Source organism: Aythya fuligula, chromosome 5 (genome assembly GCF_009819795.1).
Source record: "Aythya fuligula isolate bAytFul2 chromosome 5, bAytFul2.pri, whole genome shotgun sequence".
NCBI lineage: Eukaryota > Metazoa > Chordata > Aves > Anseriformes > Anatidae > Aythya > Aythya fuligula.
The window spans coordinates 35,658,546-35,683,356 of record NC_045563.1 but is presented as its reverse complement, the minus strand read 5'-3'; the positions used below and the strand labels follow the sequence as shown (position 1 = coordinate 35,683,356).

The 24,811-nt window shown below is 41.6% G+C and overlaps 1 protein-coding gene across 5 annotated transcripts in view; it reads left to right on the top strand.

Annotated features, from left to right (window-relative positions):
• SIPA1L1 (signal induced proliferation associated 1 like 1) overlaps positions 1-21,168 on the top strand; it is a 202,024-nt gene extending 180,856 nt beyond the window's left edge. For 4 of the 5 annotated variants that reach the window (XM_032188074.1, XM_032188071.1, XM_032188072.1 and 1 more), the window contains 8 exons: positions 618-1,057; positions 7,036-7,275; positions 8,322-8,487; positions 11,909-12,152; positions 15,192-15,338; positions 17,694-17,808; positions 18,260-18,341; positions 19,112-21,168. In XM_032188074.1, coding sequence (XP_032043965.1) covers positions 618-1,057; positions 7,036-7,275; positions 8,322-8,487; positions 11,909-12,152; positions 15,192-15,338; positions 17,694-17,808; positions 18,260-18,341; positions 19,112-19,255 — 1,578 coding nt within the window. In that variant the 3' untranslated portion in view covers positions 19,256-21,168. The remainder of the gene's footprint in view (positions 1-617; positions 1,058-7,035; positions 7,276-8,321; positions 8,488-11,908; positions 12,153-15,191; positions 15,339-17,693; positions 17,809-18,259; positions 18,342-19,111) is intronic. The other variant, XM_032188075.1, reaches the window with a different exon arrangement.
• Positions 21,169-24,811: the final 3,643 nt, after the last annotated feature.

The following is a 24,811-nucleotide window of genomic DNA, read 5'->3' as shown; positions in this document are numbered from 1 at the left end:
TTCTGCCATTTGGAAAAACAATTTCAGAATAGTTAAATGGCATTTCAGTGACCATTTGCAAAGGACAGTACTGTTGAGGAGGAAAAATACCAAGGGTTAGGAGGAGCAGCTGTTATTTTTCCTAGGTTAGCCTTTTGATAGGCAATTGCATTGTTGAAATTAACATGCACTTTCTGTGGATTGGTTATGTATTATTTTCTGAAACACTGGACTCTTAAAATTGGAATATTTTAATTACAGTAGCTATGAAACAGGTCAAAGTCTACATGGCTCAGCCAGTGTCATTTGTCCAGGCTGAGTAAATTGTATCTGAAAGGAAACAATTTAAAGTATTTTGGGACAAAATCTCAGGTTTTCCCTGCATTGTTAAGGCATGGCTTCCACATCCTTGTGAAAGCTGCTTATATGCACCAAGAGCAGAGCACGCCCATTGTGTTGGAATGAAATTTGTCGAGTTAGGTTCCCAAACATACCTGTCCAATACTTGAAGGTAGAAGAGTTCCTGCTGTGCAGTGGGGACTTCCATAACCCTTTATTCCTCCTTTTCTGTTGCTATAATTTTGAAATAAATCTGCAAGTGTGATTTTTTTTTTTTTGGGTTGTTGTTTCTTCTGTAGTCTGACAGCCACTACTCCAGCCATTCCAGCAGCAATACTCTCTCCAGCAATGCCTCCAGTGCTCACAGTGATGAGAAATGGTATGACAGTGGAGAGCGCACTGAATCAGAGCTGAACAGCTACAACTACCTTCAAGGGACTTCAGCTGATAGTGGCATAGATACCACTTCCTACGGACCTAGCCATGGCAGCACTGCCTCTCTGGGAGCAGCGACATCTCCCCGGACAGGGCTAACAAAGGAGAAAGTGACGCCACTGTGGCACAGCTCCAGTGAAGTGGTCTCCATTGCAGACAGGACATTAGAAAAAGAGAGCCACATAGACCGAAAGGCCGAGTCTTCGCTGAGTCTGGATCTTCACAGCAAGAGTCAACCAGCCTCCAATCCTCTAACAAGGGAGAACAGTGCTTATAGTCTTAGTGATGCCGTCTCGCATACAAGGTAACTTTCACCTCTTATGAGATTGACACCTTCCACGCTCATTTTCCCATTCTCACTCTCTAGCTTATCAAAAGCGAGAAGTGGATGTTAAGCTGAGGCTTCTGTTTGACCGGTGACCGGGCTATTGATCAGTGTTTTGAGAGATCTTACTATGCAGAACACTTGTAAATCCAGACCAACTTTAATCTTTGCATTTGCTGGTACATCCAACACTAAGGAATGCATTTGACAACATGTTCTATACTGTTGCTGTTAAACAAGACAGACACATGCCTGATGTGTCTGTAAGGAATATCTTGCAAATTTATGTACATTAACGTAGATGAATATCTTAAATATTTTATATACAAATTAGAAAGGAAGTCACTCCCTTTAGTAATGCACAGTTTAATATGGGTTTCCTTTTTAGTCTTGCAAGTACATGTTTCAGATGTCTTTTACTTTTTTTTCCCCACAAGTCTTTTTGTTTAAAAGTCTTCTTTTAGTCATTATGATCAGGACTGAGAGCAAGTTGCTTGGGAGTGCTGGCATATAGCTTTAAATCTCATTCTGCTGCAAGCCGTAGGTATGACACATTACAGTCACGTTCCTTCTTTCCCTCAGTTTTGCAATTTGTAAAACTGGAGATATCAAGTACGTGCGTAAAGTGCTTGAACACCTCAGATGGAAGATACCCACTTCACAAGTTCAGTGGAGCTGCTAGAGGCATAAAATATTTTAGAACCTTTTCTTAACTCATTTTTGAAGACGTATTCAATGTGCTTTTAGAAAAATACTCTGTCATACTAACAAAAAGAAAAATCAGCTCTTTTTCAGGAAGCTATGTGATCATCAAAATTTGTTGGTCTTGTGGAGCCTGACTGTTGCATTTTTCTTCTTAAGGCACCTCTTTTTCAGTGTACAGCTAAAATACCAGTAGGCCGGAATCCTGAAGCATTTTTTGCTATTCATTTTGAGCAAAACTACATTTAGGCAAGGGTAGATGTTTATCAGACACTTTAACAGTTCCTCGTATCGTAGCTGCTAACAGAGGTTGTCATAGAGACTGTAGTGCAATAAACTGTCTCCATGTAATTTGTCATGGTAATTCTGACTAAATAATCTATTAATGGTGGTCCCAGTATGATTTTCTGCCTCTTTATGGTTGACCATTTTTGGCACTAAAGCTCATATTCAGTTGGTATAAATTCCATCAAAGTCTTTGAGACCGGTGTTTCCAGTAGCTGTATATGTATGAAGGGCTTGAAGAAATCTGTATAAAACGCTGTAGAGGGATTTACTTAGAATTTAGGCAGCCTTAGCATTTACCCCTTTTTTGGAGGTAGAAATCTAAGTGGTGCTTATCTACAGTGTTATACCTTTTATTTGAAGACATGCATTTCTGCTTGATGTTCATTAGAATTTGCCAAGTGCCCTGTGGTATTTCTGTGAACATAACTTTTAGCAGCGTTGCATGTGAGATTTTTATACAAAATGCTGATAACAGCAAAGTTGTAAGGAGGATTTCCATTTGGAAGTGTTTTTTCAGAAGCAATTCAAAAAAAAATGGAAAATGTCTATAACTTTGAAGCTTTATTGTAAAGCTGTGTCTAATACATACCTCATCTTTGTACACCTACGCTCTGGTTTCCTCTCCTCTGAGCATCATACAAGGTTAGTTCAGTAAAAAAAGCCAAGAAAATATAATAGAAATGTATCTTCACCCTGACAGCTCTTACCTTTTATCTTTCTTGGATATACTTTGCAACTTGATTGCAAACTTGGACTAAGATTTTGTCTCATTGTTTATTATATGAACACTGTCTCAGAATGTGATTGTTCTCTGGTTGATTTGTTTTAATCTAATTGATGTTTCTCTGATGATACTGAAATGCTTTTCTACATATTTTTTTCAGGCTGTTGAAATTTCCAGATAAAAGTTCCCAAGGTTTTATGTTGTTTCATTTAAAAGTCAGATTTAGATGCAGCTCTTTGCAAAGGAGAGGGATAGTAGCAATTTGTAGAACACATGGGACAAGATACTTGAGAAACGCTACAATCCTTGCACCCACATACTTTATTCTGGCGGAGAAGAAGGCAGACTTATTTGTACTCCCTCCTTATTTTACATTTTTGAAGACTAGAAAATGTGTTTGATGCCTTGCAATATAGCAAAGGCACGGTGTGGGCAAAAAGCTGTCATTTTGTTTCTCATGGTGTCCTGGGTTGATGGTTACACACTGAACAGCAATGCTGAGCTGAGGAGACCCTCAGTCCAGCTGTTTGCTCCCAACGCTCCCATAACTCTTCCTATGCAGGCACAACACCTTGTTCTAGGAGGTGAAGTCAAAATGTAACAAAGCTTAAAAAAATAATAATAAATAAATAAATATATATATTTTTTTTCCTCCAGTTGATCTGTCCGCTTGTCCCATTGACTCCACGGCTTCCCAAATAGTGAGGCTGACCCAATAGGAGGGGCACGAGGGGCATGGGAAGGAGTAGATAGGGACTGGAGGCAGGGGCTTGTTAGCCTGGCACTTCCAGAACGTAACCACAGCTGCCTGCTTGAAGGAGGGGAGAGTAAAGGATGGTTCTGAACAAGCTATTTCTTGTGAGAAATGAACAGCTTAATTGTTGCGTTTCTTTAAGTTTCTAAATTGTTATCCTTTGCTGCTTCTTCCTTTTTTACCTTTTCCTTGTGGATGCCAGAATGCCTGCAACATCTTTGGAGTCGGGTTTCTGAGCAAGAAGAAAAGGAATTTGGCCCTGAAAAGAACTCAGTGACAAAAGAAAAGAAAATAGCCACAAATTAGAGTGTTTGTGTCTGTAGAAGACAGGAGCAACAATTAGTGTTCAGATCATTTGATTGTGCATAAAAGAACTTGTACCTGAGAATTGGTGGCAAAATGTAAATTATAGTGATTAACTTTTACCGCAGAGCTTCTGGCTGTGTTTTTACTTTTCTTCTCCACCCCCATTCCAAAGTCCCTCCTGATGATTGTGCATATTTCTCATAGCATCCCTGGAGAATTGCATTATGTAGGCCAGTAATTATACAGAATCATTATAGCTGAATGTCATTAAATGAAGCCATATGCGCTGATGGCATGAATTCCCTAGGAAAAAAATAAATCAGACTTTCATTTCCACCTAACCTGTGTGGTTTAGAAAAAGTATGAATACTTCTAATCTATTTTAATTACTTAGAATATTTTTAATATTTAACTGTTGTAGATTATGTCTAACAGTTTACTTTCATGAATGACTCATCAGGACTTCTTGCAGACTGTTACGTAGTATCAGAATTTTTCCTTAATTTAACCCTTCCTGTCACAATATTCCAGTTGGGAAGTAGGGTACCACCAGTGGCAAAAGGTTCTCTCTCAGTCCTGAGACAGAGGACTGAATTCCTTCCAGATATAATCAGGCTGGTCCAGGTGTCTGTTACAGTTTTCCATCAGTATGCTATTGACTTTCCTGTGTTTACATGTAGGATGAAAAACCTCAAAACTCCGGGCCTTTCCACAGTTCTGTGTGTAGTTCCTGAAGCAGAATAGTCTCCCAAAAATAATATATTGTAAAACCACAGCTCAAAACATTCAATACACTTAAAAGAAAAGTATATTAAAAACTGTATGCTAATTTTCTCACTCATCTGCCAGGTTGCTCTTAGCATGTATTATATATATTTTATGTGTATATATATATATATATATATAAAATAATAAATGTTAAAATAGTAGCACTTACAGTATACAATATTTATATACTGTATGATATATAATAAAATATAATTACTAAGTTATACATTATGTACATTTTAGATACACATTTAACGTAGAACATATTGAACATCATTTTTTGTCCTCTGTGCATAGTAAATATTAAAGGTCAACACTAGCAACCTAGCTAGGAGTTGTAATTAATTTTAAGGGTATTTTTCTTACATGCAGCACTTCCTTGAGAGCTACCTGGTGGGATTAAACAATTCTGAAGTGTGTTCAGAGCTTCTGTTTTCTACGCTGAAACAAAAGTCTTCTCCAATTCTTGATTGTATTTAGAAGGGGATAAACATTCAAAAACAAAACCCACAATAAAACAAAAGCCTCATATGTTTTCTTTAAAGATGTATATCTTCCACAGATCTTGGTATTTTAATTTTGCAGGGGTGATGCCTTGCAGATGGGCTGGCTTGCTCAGCATGTGTAGGAGTTTTCAGTATTTAAAAGAACAGAGAAGGAGGAATGAAGAGAAATGTATTGCCTCTACCTCTAAATCTTATTTTTCTCTGCTTTCTTGCTATAAATTATGTTTACTTGCATCTATTATAAATAAAGGCTGTGATGTGCAGTACCAAATACACGGGCTTCATGGACAGAAATATCTTCCTATATTTTTCCGATCTCCCATCTTTTGTACAGGTTTTACAAATGTACAGGTAGGGGGGATCTGTAACGCCAAGTCTGTATTATTGTTGCCTGATTTGTGTACACATGGGGAGATGCATGTTAGATCCCTAACCCGGGGGACTGCCCCACCATCCCCACGTACGTTCAGGGGAAGCATGGCCGGCAGCAGCTGGCGCTGTTTGAGGTGGGAAGACTGCCATCCGCCCCGACTCCTTGCATCCACAGCACTTAGCTGTTGGGACTTCACTCCAGCCGTTTGGAAGTGGAACATGTAGTTGAAGGTGACTCTTTAGAAGCCATCTGTTGTCAGTAGAGAGAGAGGAGAAACTTGAAAGCATCATTCTCCCTGTCTGACACCTAATTTAAGATGAGGAGAATCATTTCCAAGGGTATTTCTCTCCGCATTGGCTACTGCAGGAGCCAGACAAGTGGCACAGATTAGATGCCTGCCTTCTGTAAGGCTAAATGTAGGTGAGATTATTTTTCCAGGTGGCAACATAAATTTAGCCTCAAATACTTTATCCATTTTGTTGAGAGACATTGAAAATGGACATCAAAAATGCCTTATTTCATCAAGATATAAAAAGTGGTAAAGAATTTCCTGTGAAGCTAAGAATGAAAAGATTGTTCAGTGACTGTTCAGCCTTCCAGCTAATTTTTATTTCTCAGTCAGAAACTGTTCTTTCCCACAGGTCCATCTGTTTCATATTCCTTCCTTGTAGTATTGGATACTGGGAAGAAAATGTGGCTAAGTTGTGGAGAGAGCTGATGGAAAATTGGTCTCTATATACATAATGCTATTTCCATGCTAAGGCTGTACACAAAGCTTTGCTCTAACCGTAGCTAGAAATGCCTGACCTTTTAAGGTTGCTAAAGTAAATATTGTCTTGAGCACTAGCTCTCCTGATATTATGCAAGTTGCATGAAATTTTAATATCATCATAGCTAAAGAGTAGCTCTTATTTGAAGCCTCCCCCCACTTCTTCCAGCAATAAGTTGCAGTTAGTTGATCCGATATTTTCCTCTGGCTAAACAAACTGTGGCATTATGTTAGGGACGTGCTTGAACTTAACCATTTCTGTAAGTGTCTTTTTTAGCAGCAAATGGTAACTTCTTTTCAGGCAAAATCCAGGAAACTCTCTTTTGAAAGATGTGTGGGTTTCTTCTGTGGTTTGTTGTGGAGTCTCAAAGAGATGTTCCTTGTTGCTCAACTTCCTTCACAATACATTTTGTTCCACTTTCCAGCAAGAAGTTGGACTTGGGTTCTTTTTGCTAATTAGTTACAACCTCATGTATTACTTTTAAGCTGCTAATCACCATGAGCACTATGTTTCCCATTTGTAAAGGAGGATGAGGGGAGGGTGGTATATTGCATCCGTAGAACTTGCTTACAAAATTTTTCATGACTGTGTGAAATGTTTCTAATAAAACATTCATAGAAGGGCCTTAAAATGACTGAGCTGGTTTTGCTACTCTGTCTGCTCCAGTAAGAGTAACATCATGTGCTCCAAAGTTTTGCTGTAAAAATAATTGAACAAGATGCATAAACGCTCATTAGAAGCAAATTTGTCTTTGTTTCTCTCCCAGTACCATGAGTTCACGACACTCTGCCAGCCCGGTTGTTTTCACCAGTGCCAGAAGCTCACCTAAAGAAGAGCTTCATCCTGCTACTTCTCCCCAGCTCACACCTTCTTTCTCCTCCTCCTCTTCCTCCTCATCTGGTCCTAGGACTTTCTACCCTCGCCAGGGTGCTACTAGCAAGTATCTGATCGGATGGAAAAAGCCAGAAGGGACAATAAACTCAGTGGGGTTTATGGATACAAGAAAGTAAGAATGTTTTTTTGGTTTTCTTTTTTGGTTATTAGCTTTAATTGTAAAGAAGCATTGACATCTGTGACATTTCTCTGTACAGAAAAGCACAAGACTGTTTAATAGAATGCGTATTCTGCAGTACAACTTAATCTCTAATCTAGAGTTCTGCAGCTGGGTTTAAATATTTAATAGTTGGCTAATCTCATTCCCTGTTAACATACTTACAAAAATAATAATTACCATTTCTAGAGTGCTGTACGGATTTCAGTCCTATTAAAGCTTATCTTTCCTTGGGACCTCTTAAAGGTCAATGTTATTTCAGCAAATATTAAAAATCTTCTTAATATAGAGGCTGAGCTCTTTCTTAAGCCTCTCACCCATGTAGTAGTACGGTGCGTGCTGTGTATGAGCTCTGTGGCACTCCTTGTACCTGGCCTAGGTTGCTGCCAGTATCCAGTCTAAGTGACTGAAGGCAAGGCAAGGCATCTGTGTTACAATACAAAGCCATCTCTTTTGGAGTAGAAATAAAGAAACAATTTTCCAGTGAAAATACTCTTCAGTCTAGCATGGCTTCGAAAGCAGGTGGTTTGGAATGCCCCTTCCAGAACAATTTGTTCATCTCCTCTTGGCTTTTATTGGGTCAACACAGAATTCCAAGGTGATGCCAATCACTGACTGTCAAAATGAGATGGGGAAACTTTGTAAAATCTGCAGTAAAAAAAAAAAAGCCAGTTGAAAGATTAAAGGAATTTGGTGTTTTGTTGCTTTTGGCTCACTTAAGACATTATTTTTAATTTAGTGCAGAATATGTATTATTTTAATGGATTCAGTCCCTTACTGAGAAAATGGATGACAACCTTAGCGTGTATTGCTAATTGATTGCTTCAACAGGTATTCATTAAGATGAGGCTCTGCTGTATTAGTGAAACTCCTCTCCTTTTTCGTGCCCCCTACCTATTTTTTGTCTTTTAAAATTTTGAGGATGCTATAATTTTTGTTTCATTCATGCCTCCTGCCCCAGGGCTTTGAGACCTGAATGTGTCTGTTCCATTTCATTTAAGACGTCACCAGAGTGATGGCAATGAAATGGCCCACCCTCGGCTGCGTGCATCAGCAAGAGACCTCCGAGCATCACCAAAACGAGCATCCAAGTCCACCGTTGAAGAAGACCTGAAGAAATTGATAGATCTTGATAGTCCAACACCTGAATCCCAGAAGAACTTTAAGGTATGTTAGAGAGTCTGTCATCTGTCTATTTCTTGTCACAGATGAATAAAATCTGAGATGCCTTAAGAGCAATGCACAGGTCCTCTTCTGATCCGAGACATGCTTCTGTTGACACAAACCAGAAATGTGTAAAGTTACATTTCATAAGTATTTGATGATCGAGTTCATTGCTGCCCAGGCGTATCACTAATACAGCAAAAGGGTGTCATAGTTTGGAAACTGGTGAAGGCTGCGAAGCTCTAAGATTTCTGTGTAGAAAATGCTGCGTGCTTCCAGAGTAGCCGAAGCTGAAGTGTTCATTCTTACAGAGCTTACTCAGTACTTTGCATTGTTGGGCTCAGAGTTTCTCAGACAGGATCTCTTCCATTCTCACCCGTAACAGGAAAATGAAATGTAAGGCATTCTCTGAATGCTCATCATCGGCAGAAAGTCATCTGTTTGTCACAGACTTATCTACTAGAGGAAAACATTTGGGAACAGTTTTGTTATTCCGGTCACTGCAGTAGTATTACAACTGTGTGTGCAAATGTACAGAGGCTAGTATGCCTAATTGCAAAGCATGTTTAGGACCAGTGGCTTGTGAGAAATCCAGTAATGTTGTCTTACGCGTTTGAATTGTTCTTCTCTGACTGCAGAACTAGAGTGTGACTTGCTGACAGTATCACAGTAATCATGCTTTCATGCCTCTCTAATCCTGTTACAAGGACCAAGAATGCTCCCTAAACTGAAGCAAACATTTATACAGAATAAGTAGTTAAAAACATTTCCTGAGGTGTTTTGTAATGTGTGTATAATAACTATAAAGCATCCATATTAATTTTAGAAGTCTGTCATTTTGAACAGTGCCTTGATTTCTGCAGTCTCCATATACAGTCAGTGCCTAACAGCTCAGGCTCACCACCTAAAGCCCAGATGGTTTCCACAGCAACTATGCAGAAGAGAGAGCAACTTCTTTCTTTGCTTGCAAAAGCCCAAAGTGGCTTATTAAAACTTGTAAGAGCTAGGTTCCATGCACAGATTATTTCAGATGTTACCTTTGAGGCTGGATAAAGAAAATCTTGCCACTGGCAAGATAACTTTTTCTTAGGTTTGTGGTAGTTCTACAAGGCGAGTGAGATGTGGGCAAATGAGAACATCTCCTGTTGGTTATTTTTGAGCAAGGAGATGAATCTCACTCCAAGAAATTCTGTTCTGTTTAAAGAGGTCACCTGAAGATCATGAGAAGTGTGTATGTTCCAAAGCTTGTTATTTTTCTGTGTTGGGGTAAGTGAATCCAGTCTTACCCTAATCTTAATTTTCTGATGCCTGTAACAAGTACATTAACTCAGGCAATGCTTTTGATAAATTTCAGCAAGTCACCAACACCATCACACCAATAAATTAAATCGTCTACATTTGAAAAGTAACTGTCATTTGTGCCCACTGCATGATTTATATTTCATCTTAGAAAAAAGTTATTGCTCTGACTACATAAAAATTGTCAGTTTAAAAAAAAATAAAAATAATGCCTCTCATCAGTTCACTGCACAAAGACCAAAAAACCTCCACCCTCCTTTCTGATGGCTGCCAAAGGCTTTGTTTTCTAGTAGAATTTGTTCTAGGCTTTGATATTTTTATATATAAATATATATACATACACTTATATATAATAAATATATTTGAACATATACAAATATCTTCCTAGTCTTCCTCATCTCCTTACCCACTTGTAATGATCTTTACCTTCTCAGACCTTACCTTTCCTCTTCCCTCTGCTGCACTATCAGAAGACAACTCCTAACCATATTGCCTCTGTTTTCCGACTCCATCACATGTTTATATCTGTGCAATCTTTTAGTCTTACTAGTCTGGCATTAATTGGTGGTTCCAGCTCCTAATTCTCTGGTAGATTTTGAATTCTTTAGCACAAGGTGAACCATGGGACCCTCAAGGAAAGACTGTTTGACATATTGGCTCTTTCTTTGCTGCTTCAGGGCAAATGCTGTGAGTTTTTAGCTGATCATAACATGAACCTGCTGATTAAGCTTTTACCCTTCAGAAGAAAAAGAAACAGCTTGATCCTCAGCATAACATAACGACAACTGTGTGCCAGAAGTTGTCTTCTTTTGTAGTGTTAAGTATATGTGCAAGGTTTCTAGTGTGATGGGCGTGAATCCTGTTCTGAGGGAGGCAGAGCAAAAGGGAGAAGGTGACGTAACAAAGTTAACGTGGGACATTGCTTCTCTTTCCTTCCTTGTCTTTTCATGACAGCAGATTTTGAAAGTAATCTTAATTTTTTCTGATCGATAATCTAGAAAAGCAAAACCTGCAGCAAACTTGCAATATTAGGATTTGTTGTATTTTGGGGGAAAAAAAAAAAAAAAGAATCTGGCAGATTGTCTTTCACTGTGCAGTATCAATTGTCATTCTTCCATATCCTTCTCCCACCTTGGAGTGTGGGTTTTTGATCACAGGAACAGAGTACTGTCTGTTTAAACAGTTTTTTCTTTTCCTTTTTTTCTTGAGACGAGAGAACTGTTTTTTCTATGCAAATGAGCAACACTCTGTAATGCTTAATCACAGTTTCCAGAAATCAATTTATTTCCTTTCTTGTTTAAACTTGCTTATGGAGCAAATGAGGGTGATGAGGTCTTCCTCTGTTTACTGTTTCTCCATGAAATCCTTGGACCAAATTTCAACCAAACCCTAAAAACTGTTGTGTCTGGGATGGTTGTGTTGCCACAGGTTTTAAGAAAATTTGTGGCTGGTAGAGTACAAAATTGGTGTCTCTGCTGGTGGGAATGGTATGTGGTGTTTGAAAGCAGCTCACTGGCACTGGCCAGAGAAGTAGTAGCTCCAGACTAACCACAGCATTGCTTCCTTGCGTGCAGAGCTTAGATTGCGCTGGGGGTAAGACACAAGTTCTCACACTCATGAGACAACTAATTTAATTTTCATACAAATCATTCTGAAGAACTGAAGTGGTGGGTATTCCTAGTTGCTCAGAAATATGGGACTATTAATTAGTTGGCATTTGTTGGTGCTCTGCGTGCAGGAATGCAGCCTCCCCTGGCACGAGGAGAGCTCTGTTTTATGCAGCATTCAGTTTGTTTTTTGTAAACATCATCGCTGCTGTGTGTAAGCTCTATAATCTGTGAGGGATGGCTAACATTTATACCTTAGTAAAAGTTTGAAGAATATTTAAAAACAGAGTGTAAGACTGACTGGAAGAGATCTGATGTGTTATCTGGTTATAATTCCTTTCAAAGCATGTTCCTTTAGTTTCCTTTCCTCATCCACTCTGGGGAAAAAAAATACTATGTTAACACTTGCTTTCTTATTTAAAAAGAAAAAAAAAGTTTAAATAAACCATCATACATTTCAAAAGTTTGTATTGATTTTTTAATTTCTTCTTTATTTCTTTTCTTTTATGAATGTATAGTCACACACTCTGTCCTGTCAGTCTCCCTTTCCCAGCACTCCTACCACAAGGCGTGCCTTGCAAAGGACTTTGTCAGATGAGAGTATTTACAGTGGCCAAAGGGACCACTTCTTCGCCTCGCGGGCCTCACTCTTGGACCAAGCCATGCCAAACGATGTCCTGTTCACCAGCACGTACCCTTCTCTCCCAAAGTCACTGCCACTACGGAGACCATCGTATACTTTGGGAATGAAATCGCTACATGGTAAGGGTGTTTCCGTGTTTGCTGCTTTCAAAGGAATCCATCATGATTATGTTAAGGGAAAACGATTTGTTACAGCAAATTAGTACTTCCATCTGGATTTCCCCAAAATGAGGGGAGTTGACTACCAGAAAACATAAAATAGAATGGAATTTTTCCTTGCTTCAGTGAGTATGAGATTGCATGACTGGTCATGCAACTGCACCGTGCAGAAGGAGCACAGAAATTTGCCTCATCAGCTGTAAGCTTGTATCATTTTCTCCAGGAGTCATCAGGACCAGTTGGACCAATGGGCAAATAATGTATGCCTGGTTATAATGGTGTATGGTATAATAATGGCATGTCCATCAGCAATTATTCACTTTTATATGACTGGCTATGCTAGAAATAGTTTTTATTACTCCAGCTAGTTTTCAATTCACTCACTCGCCTATTCCTTTTACAGGACTTGAGTTACTTAATTTTGGTCACACATCAGCAGCTCAACAAGGAGAGTTACTTGGTAAACTGTTGTCAGGAATGCACTCAGTTTCCTCCATTAGTCTACTGAAAAGTGTCAGCAAGATTATCTGATAGGTTTTGTTACTGTATGTGAATTTCTGAGTTGGTGAGAAAGGGACATTTGCAGGCTCCCTCTGTATCTCATAACTATATGTGCACGAAGTGTGTTTTCCAAAAAGAGCTAGATCTCAGCGTGGGATTCTGCAGCGTATTCTGAAGAAGTACATATATGTTCTGCTTCATTCATGTTTTAATGTTTCAAGAGGAAAATGCAACACTACCAATAGGTTCAACTCGTTAGAGTGGGTACTGTGCACTGTCTGTACTGAGATACATAGGATGCATTTTACAGTGAAGGCTGCTGTAGAAAGCTATTTTAAATTCTTTTAATCTGTCTGTGATCACTAGGCATCAGTTTTCAGTGTTGAACCTGACATGGTTTGATTTAAATGAGCTTGGTTTGATTTAAATGAGCTTGGCTGAGCATGGTTTGATCATAATGAGCTGTTGTTTCCATATAACATGTTTCTTGCATAAGAGTTAGGAAACGAAGCTCTCTTCAGTTCTTTTTATATGGACTAAAATAACTTTGCAGACTTGGTTACATGTATAACTGACTGATGGGTTTGGCTTCTGAGGGTTTGAGGTCAGAAGATGAATGATGCCATGGGAGTAGTAAGGGAAGGCAGCACTTTTCATTCGGGTGCCTGTATTTTCCAAAAAGAAAAACCCAAACCTTCTTTCACTGTCATGTTCTCTTCCACACAAAACCGATTACTCCTTCTAGCACATAAGCTTTATACGTTTGTCAACAAAAGAAGACTTTCCATTTTCTGTGAAATGTAGGTCTGCGTGATAAAAGGACCAGCCGCTTGAGTGACATGTGAATTGTCTTCCCTTCCCCCATCCTGCTCGCCTTTGCTGGGAGAAGGATTTAGCAGAACTGGATATTTAATACCTCTAGTATTTGTTGGCTTCCTGCTATTCAGAGTTCTTTTAATTCCAAGATCTTAATAACAAAGATCTGTCACTCCAGAGCACCTCCAGTTGGTTTGAAGAGGGGAGAACAGTGAACTAAAAATACTTCTATTTACTTATCTGTCTTAATTAGCAATCCACCTTACCCTTTTAAATCAAGTCATTTATCAAATGGTTAGTTCTTTTTCTCCTGATTCTGCGTATCTTTTCAAAAACGGTAAATATTTTCACGGTAAGAACTTCTCCTCTTTTGGGAAGTTAATGCAAGAATCCTCAGTATTACTACTGAGCTAACCTTAAGTTTATGAAAAAGTGAACGTGCGCACACACACACACTCAATATCCAACATCTATGAGCAATGAAGCAAATGAAATGTTGCTCTTCTGGTCATTGTTTTCCAGGCAGTAATACCACTTTTTTCACTTTTTTTATGAAGTTATTATTGTTCTTTAAGTTATATAGTTATTAGAAGATATATATATTTTAAAGAGAGTGAAAATAAGCAATGCAGTTAGTGGTGTTTGTCCTCCAGTGGATCTGTGTCCTTCCCGCTGTGCTCTTTTCCTGTTCGCAGTGCCCAAATTTCCTTTGCCTTGGTCCAAATGGGTTCTTCAGTACACCCTTCCTTTCTGAAGCTGCCTCCCATGTGCCCAGTCAATCTTCTCACCCTTACACCCCTAGTTCTCCTACCACCACCTACAATTTTTTCTCAACCTTATGCCTTACCAAGCAGAGGGCGCAAGGAAGCAGGTTGTTGCTGCTTCTGAGCCTACAGGTGTGCTGACTGACCGCGTATCCCGTGTTTGTCGATTGGCCAGCCAGTAAACTGAAATAAAATAGGTAACTGCTGGTTCACATTTTGCTCTTTCCCTCATTAGTGACAATAATTTAAATGCTTTATTTTGCTAGGCGACAAATCGCACAAAAATTACAAGAACTTCATTTCTATATATCCTTTGCATGCCAATGTGTTTTCCATAGCAGGCCGTATATCAACTATGGGTGGGCACGGGTATTTTTCAGTAAAGATTGTGTCACTGACCTGCTGAGATACGTGCAATGCGTTCAAATCATTCTTAGGGTTTTCTTCTTCTGGTTTATCTTGGTTGGCCTAATCTGCTTCCATTGGTTTACAAGATTGTAAAGAGAGGGGGGAAAAAATCTTTTATTTTTAACAGATAAATACCAGGGAGTGTAGAAGCCCCAGCAAGCTGCAGAGCCCTCAAAGTACCTTCAGCTTGTGCAAAGGCAGGCATCACTGAGTAGAAGAGTGCTGCCCCCACCCCAGTACTGGGGAGGAGGCAGAGGTTGGCTTTTGAAGAGGTAGCTGCAAAGATTTATGCAGATTAAGAAGGAATTGTATGTCCTGGTGAGAGGCACTGTCTCAGAAAACTGGTATGTAACGTGCTGGAACTGGTCAGCTGCATTTGGTCAAACGTTCTGCTGTGGTGTCTGGTTCCAGAAATGCTATCCCCAAAAAACTAAAAGGAGGGATACTTCAGTATTAGGAAAGGAACTTTTTTTTTTCTTTGTAACTTCTCTTTTGTTCTGCCTTACTCTAGGAGAGTTTTCTGCCTCAGACAGCTCCCTCACAGATATCCAGGAGCAAAGACGGCAGCCCATGCCAGACCCTGGTCTTATGCCATTGCCTGATTCTGCCTCTGATCTGGACTGGTCAAACCTGGTAGATGCTGCCAAAGCCTTTGAAGGTAAATTTTCAGAATATAATACTTAGAAGGCCGATCCTTCTGCATGCTTTATGAAGGACTATTTTTGTAATTAGGCTCTTGCTTTTGTTGTTTTTATTGTTTCTACTTAGTCTGAAGCTTAAACTCTATTAAAAGAGCAACTCAAGACTTAACAGCCCAGAGCTTTGCGTGTAATGGATGCCGTTTCTTCATGCTGTATTCCCTCTGTGCTACAGTTTGGCCAAATATCTGTGAAACTGACTATTTTTCATTTCACGTAAAGCAGCTGCAGACATAACAGCTAGGGTGGAAAAACATCTGGCACAAAAGTGCAAAGTCGAGTCAAATAGGGAAAAAGTACACGAACACATTAATGATTGGCTGCTTATTGCCTGAGCATGGAGCTTCTATAGTGCAGCTGAAGTGCACTGCCAAGGTAATTTGGGAAATGTGCCTTGTTGGCATACAGTCCGTTGCCATTCTCCCCTCTGTGTCCTCTGAATACATGGACATAAGTGTCATTTTATCCTACAGCACTTTCCATCTCCCTGACACTTAGTAAACTGAAGAGAACTGTAAGCTGCCTACGTGCGTTTGAATTTGAAATGAAATACTCCTCGGCCCAAAGGGAGTTTATCTTACCGTTGTTATAATCTGCTGGAAAATTCTTCCAAGTGCTTTAAACAGAAATGTCTTTTGCTAATCTCAGCATGAATGCTGACCCACCTTTGTTGAAGGTGTTTTCACTGATCTTGAAGGTTTTGAACATCATTCTGCATGGTTAGAGAAGGCTGTGAAGTAACTTGCTTCTTGGCTTTTCTCTGGTGCTACTCATACACATCATTCAGACAATGCATGCGGAAGGCAGCACTCGTGACATACATTTGTGCTCTGCTCTGTTGCCACAGGAGTTGTTCGCCACCACGCAGGGCTGAAACCCAGCTCTTAATGCATTTCACTGTGGTCAGCAGTTTCTGTTCAAAAGATCCCTTCTTTTTTTCCCCCCCTTAGCTTTCACTGTCCTCATCAACCTGAATCCCTCACTTCTCTAGGCCCCAGACTCACTTGCATTTCCAATTAGCAGCATGAACGAATTCGGTGTGGTGAAGGTAACAAACTGACAGCTCAGATCAAGAAAAGCTGGGGTAATGTGTTGGCTGGCAACTTGATCTCACCACTGCAAAAATACATTCAGCTTTGACAGAACAGACCTGGAGCAGCTATCTGTTGTCAATATAATCCCAGCCTGTAGTCTCTGCTAGGTGCCAGCAGGGACTGACAAGTACTAACCAGGCTAAATTCTGATCCGTGATCCTGGACGCCTCTCTTCTGCATGGTGTCTTCAGCACAAGCCTCAGGAGTTGTAGGTAGTGGTATCTGCAGCCAGCTGAAACAAAGCTGCTTGGATTCCTGAGGTATGCCAACCTTCAGTATTTTCAAAGGAAAAAAGAGAGGAGCAGGAATAATCCCATCAAATACTAAGGCGTGTTAATATTAACCTTGTTGAAAGCACAGAATAAAAAAATTGCCAAGCAGAAAAAGAAAATACATTTCTATTTCCAGTGAGAGACCAGCAGCTGCTGAGGGAGAGAGGTGTTAATAAATTAAGTTAAGAAGTGTTTACGTTGCTGTTTGTGCTAGGAAACGCCAGAGGTAGGGACACTTGGCAGTTTAGTCAACACCACACGTGATAGTGATTTATAGGTGTGCTAAAATATTGTAAATGAGCAGTTATAAGACAAAAGAAGTGTAGAAAGAAAGGAAAGAAAGGAAAAGAGATTTCATATTTCAATCTGACAATACTTCATAAGAAGGCATAAAGAAAAAATTTCTGAAAAATGGCACTGGTCTGTTTATTTTCCACATGTAAGTTTTGCACTCTGAGCTTTTCTTTTTTCAAGATGAGAGGATCCCTTTACAGAAGGAACTAGTGCAGGGAGCTACCTGTAGGCGTTGAGTTGCTGGGTAGCGTCATGCAGTTGTACCCAGGAAGTTCTGTGCAGTGCTGGCTGTTCCAGTTTAGCTTCTTGCCTGTATTGGAAGTGGCCATGGATGGAGTGCCCCTGGGGTATCTGTGCTCTGCACTCTGTAGCATCTCCCTCCCAGGAGTAATTGTTAGCCTGAGGGTGATGCACGATCTGCCTGAGCATGCAGAACTCTGCCAGTGCTAGTGCATGCTTGTTGAATCCTGCAGAGTGGAGAAGCTGGTACAAAGACTAGCCATGCCAGACTGCTTCTGTCCAATGGGTATTGGTATATTACACCTAATCTTGACACAGGCTTCTTGGATTGCCTTGAGATCTCGCAGTGTAGCTGTTGCATTGTGCTGCACTATTGCACTGCTGCCATTGTTTTTCTCTGCACGTGTCTTTTCAGTTCAGCGAGCTTCATTCTTTGCTGCTGCCGATGAAAACCACAGGCCTGTGAGTGCTGCCTCCAGTAGTGATCAGGCTGAGGACCAGCTTTCTGCACAGATAAAGCCTTATACAGGGTAAGTAAATACCTCACATGTACAGGTTTCCTCAGTTACAAATCCGGGAAAAACGTAGAAATAGTCATATTTGGAAGCTGTCTCTAGCCTTCACAGAACAAAGTTTTCATGATTATGGAAAGTAAAACAAAAGGATCATAACCACAGCTGAACCTTGGTGCAGGTTCCTTCTTGTCTGAGACATTTACGAAGTTGTCCAAGGCTATGGTAATTCAAGGCACATATAGTGAGCAGAAGGAGAGAGAAACCATGTGACAGGATGACAGCAGTTTATTATGGGTTAAATCTGTTCTTGTAATGCACCGCATGTGTTCCACGCACTTTTTGTTTGTTTTGAGAATTCCTAGTGTTCCTGAGTGCATGCTTACACAAAGCCATTTGGTGTGTCGGATACCCCGTGTGAATACAGTAAAATCTGTCAATGCCTGTTCTTGTTTCCTACTTTTAACAGTAAAGAATCTCCTCCAACTCTCGCCTCTAAAGTCGACCAGCTGGAAGGTTTGCTGAAGATGCTGCAAGAGGATTTGAGGAAGGTAAACGTTTGAGCTACAGAAAATCTGCAATGCGTATGTTTAGTGCTGATAGGTGATTCTAATTACTGCGTAGTTCTGCTTTCCCATGCCCGAGTCCTGTGACGGTCTCATCCTTTTGTGTGAAAAAGACATTTCTTTACCATTTTTCTCAGGATGTGCTTCCAGTTATTCAAAGCTAGGGTGCAGTGCCAGAAATGTAGGCATGGGACTCCTCTGCTTAAATCAGGAAGTTGACTCTGAGTACCTGCACTCCTAATTCAGGTGACTGTGTGAGAAGCCTGGAGTCAGTCCACATAAATATATCCTGCTGATGCTGAAAAGGGAGAGTTTCACCTAACCATACAGTTTTACGGTGAAAAATTCCAGTATTGTTACTGTCTGCTTGGTCCAAGGAAGATACACTGTGGTCAGATGAAAAGTCTGTTAGCTAGGGTAGTATTTGCGGAAATGTTTCCTATCCCTTGTTTAATTAACCATCAGTAGTTGCACGTTTGGCTCATACAGAACAGCACATGACCAATTTTATTTCACTGCTTGAGGAGCCAGCCTTGTCTATTAGAATTTAATATAGAGAAACACTGATAGTTCAAGCAAAAAGTAAGCAATGAATTGTCACAGATGTAGCTTAGATAGAAAACCGTGTGTTAGTGCACATAAAATCCTTATGAAGTGTGAGGCTTGTGCTCGCTCAGAGGTTCTTGCCACTTGATGTAAGTAGGAAGCATGATCAAGAATTGCCACTAAGATTTGTACTTTTCCTTGTACCCAAGGAAAAAGAGGACAAAGCCAGTCTTCAGGCTGAAGTGCAGCATTTGCGGGAAGACAACCTGAGGTTACAGGAGGAATCCCAGAATGCAACTGAGAAGCTGAAGAAGTTCACCGAGTGGGTTTTCAACACAATTGATATGAACTGAAAACAGCGTACGGGGAAGGAAACTATCTGTTATGAATATTATTCCTGGGACTTAAGCTTTAATGCCACCTTAATCATGACATGTGAAAGTATAGTCAGAGCACTTCCCTGTCCTTCATCCTCCAATAACCCTTTTTTGCATCTCTGCGCGCACTCAGAATAATTGCAGATCAACAATCAATGTCTGCCTTTTGTAGAAAAACAAAGTAAATAATTTTAAAAAGGTAAAATAAAAGTTTAACTGCTAAAATGTGAATGTCTATTTTTTGCACATTGTTTCTTTATCTGTTATGTACAAAATAATTTGGAGGCTGGATCAGGCTTGCTGCTCCGTCTGCCTCTGTTTCCATTAACTCCTTTCTCTCTGTTTCAGGTAATCTGCTTTTCCTTGCAGCTTTGGCAAATATTATGACATCTAGAAAATTAGAAAGAAATGGTTATTTTACTGCTTTTCTTACATTGTTTTCTGAAGTATGCCACAGACACAGGGATGTAATGCAATGTTTTAGGTGTCTCCTTAGCAATTTGCGCTTGATTGCTAGTGCTACCTTCCCATACGTTCCAGAGAACGTGTCCCCATAGTGTATGGTACAGTACAACCAGCGTCACAGCATTTGGAGAGAGGCTAGAGACTTGAGCCATGGGCGAGGCACATTATCACACATCTATTGCATTAGCATTTCTGGTAGCCTTTGTTTCCTGTGGAAGCGAGGGCTGCAAGTAACTTGACGAAGGGCAAAACAAGGCATGCTGCACTTCGTACCGCATCAGGCAGGCTGAGAGAGACCCAGTACTGTCGCTGTGCTGCTTCAGTGTAGTCCCCTTCCCTTCCAGGGGAAGCTGTCACTTGCATATGAGCATAAGACTTAGGCTGAAGTTGTAAAGAGATTAAGTTGTTGTTTTTTTTTCCCCCCTCTGAACGGTTTCCATGAAAATCCCCATAAGCCATTTCAGTGCACCCACCCTCCTGTTCCGTTCCGTTCCTCCGGACTTCTCAAATCGCAACAGATTGGAGAAATGTTGAAGAACATTTTTAAGCGTGTTCTCTTAAATGGGAGGTCTCTCAAAATCCTTCATAACCACAGGCAGAGGAATATGTAGAGGTGAAATTAAGAAGTGTATTTTTTTCAAAGTACTGGGCTAGGACTGGAGCTCTGAAATCCCCAATTCCCAGTGAAGCTATCTAGCATGAGGTTTCCCAAACTGCCTCGTGTCAGGAAAGTTAATTCCATGTTCTCTGAAGGAACAGCTAACTTGCCACAACGTATTACCTCTCCAGAAAATACCTTTTCAGGGTAGGCACTGCAGTCTGCAGTCACTACCTGACTGAGTACTGCCTCGCGTGAGGTGCGGTGTGCTTGGGGTTAGCCCCAGGAGCACCGTCCTTCCCGGCCCTTCACCGCATTCTCAGATAAACAGAGTAAAATCATCAGGCATAGGCTTGTCACAAAAACTTCCCCGTTCTTTTCAAATCCCTTTTTCATGCTCTTTAATCTTGCTCCACACAAGTACACACTACACTTCAACCTCAAACTTCATTTGTGATGCTAATCCCCATGGAGTTCTTCTCTAATGTTTTGTCATGGAAATGGATCTCTTTGGAACTATTTCTGAAGTGCTTTTGTAAAGGTTTAGAATGTTTTGGGTTTTTTAATGACTTGTATGAAGGAGATTTATATAATGCCTGATATTATTTGTAAATGGGAAATATTGCTAACATCTCTGAGCATCCTGAAGTCTTGCTTTTATTCTCTTTTATTTTTAAGTTTGGTTTTTATTTTATTTCAAAAAATATTTTGGGACTTGGGGCAGACTATTTATTAGAGTTTTGCAACAGAGTTCTTCTTGTATGATGCCTCTGAAGGCTACTTGTAAAATTCTGACAATAAAACTCATTTTAAAGGCTCTTCTAAACCATTTTCTTCTGATTTTGTTGGGTTTGTTGTTTGAAACTTTCCAGAACATCCTTTTCTTCACGCTTTCTTCTTGTACCACTTACCTAAGTGCTAGGGGATAGAAAAGTTTCATTCTGATTTCTACTTTTTATCCCTCTGAAGGCCTTTACTTAGCATGTACACACACGCTTTATCCATTGACTTTTTACATAGATTACTGCACAAATCTCTTTTCTTTCCCCCATCTGCAGTATGCCTTTTCCTATATGGCCAAGTTCTTGTCACCTGTAGCAGTAACTCTCTGAGCTTCACCAGGCTGACCCAGGAAGGAGGAGGTGCAGGGTGGGCAGCATTTCTTTTAATCATTTATACATGTAGTTCTTTCAGGATTCTAGAACACACATGGAAATTAAAGCCTGTTTGGGTCAAACCAAACTTGCCTGGCACATCTGCCCAAGGATGCACACAGCTTTCAGCATCCTGGAAACAAACCTGTAAGCATTCAATATTAGGTGCTAGGCTTTGCAGGGTGTGGGGGGGTGTCAGATATTCCATTTGTTTTGTTTTACAGATCTGCTTTGACCCAGGAACTGATCTTGAATGTGTTTTGAACAGACCTTTTTTGGCCCAGTGGATCGACGTTCTACACAAAAAGTACAAAAAAAATGAGCGAGCTCTGCAGCAGAGCGTCTTCCCAGTTCACTGAATGGATCCTTAAAAGGCTCATGAGGAAGGAAAATCCATCTCTTCCTAGCAGTGAGACTCCTGACCAAGAGAGCTGGGAAGCAGCAAGAGCCAATACAAGCACCTGACTGAAAAACAGGGGTTGAGCCTTGGAAAGAAAACCAAGCTGCCGCCTTACCACGTGTAATTGGATGCTGGTAATTGGGCTGAAGCAGAAAGTTTCCTGCAGGTCAAGGAGCTGCCCTGCCCACAACCGTAATTAATTCACGCTGGAGGTTCCCACGCTTCCCCATGCATGCCAGTAGCTCGGCCCAGACACGGGCAAGATGTGGCTTGCAGGCAGCGTCCCTGCAGCTGGGGGAGCTGCTGCCTGCCTGGGGCTGGCTTCACCTCACCCCTGCAGGATGGACGAGGCTGTGGGCAACAGGTCGGGGGGCGAGGGGCTGCAGGAAGGGGAGCTGAGGGGAGCAGGAGGAGATGGGGCTGGGGGGAAGGAGGCAGGGGAGCCTCAGGCTTGGGGGAGATGCGCTGTGGGGATGAGGTGCTGCACATCCAGGTTTCGCTCCTCTGCAAGTGCGGTTGCTGTAGTGCAGCCTGGTGTTGCTGCAGAGCGCTGTGAGGTGTTCCAGGCCTGATGAATAGGTATTGTGAGAAAGCCTTTCTTCCCCCAGCCTTTCCCTTTGTGGGAAAGGGACCAGCAAATATTCCCCATGAACCAGGCACAACGTGGGGTTGGTTTGTCTGTTTTACAAAAACCTTTACGTAATCCTTGTCTCATCTCCTGGTGCCTTCTTTTTGGGTAGGTGGTTAACCAACCCTCCTGGCAGTGCTGTGCTGTCTCCTAGCAGACGCCCTGTGCGGCGTCAGCCCTGCGTGCGAGCAGCTCGCTTTGCTGCAAGGCAGCAGGGGCCGGGGCGGGTGCTGCTTGCCAGCTCCCGGGGCATCCAAAATTGGCTTCCACGGGGGAGAGATGACACTGTCCCTCCACTGCCTCCTTTAAAGCAGTGGTTGCTAACGGGCAGGAGCAAGATGAGGAGGTTTGTGAAGGTCCCCTCGCCTCTCAGTTGTGAGGAGATCCTTGCTGTGCTGTTTGAAGGGTGAAGCTGGAGGAGAAAAGAGGTAGAAATAGAAATATTTGCTTCAGAGCTCTGCAAAAGCCCGGATGGAGCCCCTGACGCTGCTTCGTGCTGTGCCTGTGGGAGGGATGCGCAGCTGCCGGGCAGAAGATGCTCTCGGCAGCCGAAGGAGCCCCGGCAGCTTCTGGCACACAGAGAAGTCAGAGACCAAAACTGGCGTGTGGTGAAGGACCAGGACTGGATGTGGTTTCCTAACCCCATGCTGTGACAGCAGCAAGTGTCACCAGCTAGTGAATAAAACGAGGTTTCATGGTGGAGGGGTAGGAAACCAGGGACCCATCCTGCTGCTGCTCTGAACTTCTCACCAGCTCTTCCTTTTGCTTCTTCCCACCTGCTCCTGTGCTTCTCCTCCAGCTGAGGTCATTTGTTCTGCTGCTCCTCTCCTGGCAGCAGCACCAGCTGCGCCTGATGTGCTGCACTGTGCACAGGGCCTGGACGGCTCGCCTGGTTTTGTGAAAGCCCTGCTCAGAGTGGTGTCCTCATCCCAGGGCTCTGCCCTGCCAACACTGTGACAAGCACAGCAACTGTGACAGTCTGGGGACATCTCAGTGCTTGTTTCCTCCCTGACCCGTTGCACTGGATCAGAACAGTGGGATAACATGAATACACACGTGGTTGTTTCTAACATTCTTTGCAGCTCCCTTTTTTTTAAGGGTATGTTTTTTTCAAGCTTGAGTCCTTTCGGGGGGACTACAGAGACGTGGAAAAAGATGGAGCAATGCGTGCACATGCTTGGTGTTTTTCTGGATTATATCAATTGGTCTAATGTCCATTTGATGCCACCTTTTAAATGTTTTTCTTGCTGGGACAAAGGACATTTTGCTGTTCACTCGGCTACCTTGGGCTGGATGAAAACATCTGCCATTGATCTGTCATGGGTGAGAAGGAGAAAGGTGAAGCCAAGTGACGGACACACACCAGAGAAATAACACCTCACCGCTTTGGTTGTCAGCAGCCTCTGAGGGTTAACCCCAGGTGCACCCAACCTCCAGGGGCTGGGGGAAGTTGCTGCTCCTTTCGGGGCCGTGTCGAGCTCCTGCCCTTCAGAGGAGCACGAGCTTGAGGCCAGGTTTCACAGAGGCTGATGGAGCCCAGGTGGGATTTCCAGAAGTGCCTGAACAGGTGCCATGGTCACAGCATGCTGGGGCACAGCTGCAAGTAGCACGTGCTACACGTGAGCCGTGTGCTCCTTCGGATCCCTTGCCAAGATTGTGCTTGGAAAAGGTTGCCTGACCTGCATCCGACAGGGGGTTGCCGAGCTGAACCAGGACGGGTGGGCCAAAGGAAGCTTCCTGAAGCAGCTGGATGCTGTCAGACGCACAGAAAGCCATTACAGGAGGGATTTGCTCTGCCGTGCACGTAGGCTTTTTGGACGTTTGGCTGAAGGAAGACGTATCGATTCGCAGCCCTTCCCAGAGCGCTGAAGCATGCGGGTTTGCAACTAAACACAACCCTTTGTATTGTAATTACAGTGTATTTTCTTAATCAGGGGACACATTAATTACTGAACCACGGATTGCTGTATGTATTTTAACAAGCCATTTCTAATGTTCATTTTCTTCTGTCAGAAAATGGTGGATGATGCATTCATGTTTTTTTTTTTTAATTGGATCAATTTACATTCCTGATGTCAGTTTGCATGGAAAGTGAAACTTACTACAACAAAAGAGCAAATTCTAAAATTTTCAGTTAAAAAGACTAACATTTAGTAACATATAATAGAACACCAAAAAAAAAAAAAAAATCTTAGAACTTACTTTCTGTTGAAACTAAAAGGTTTTACTTTTGGTTGGTTAATTGACATGACTGATCCAGGTCCCCCTGTCCCATAACTTAGGGACT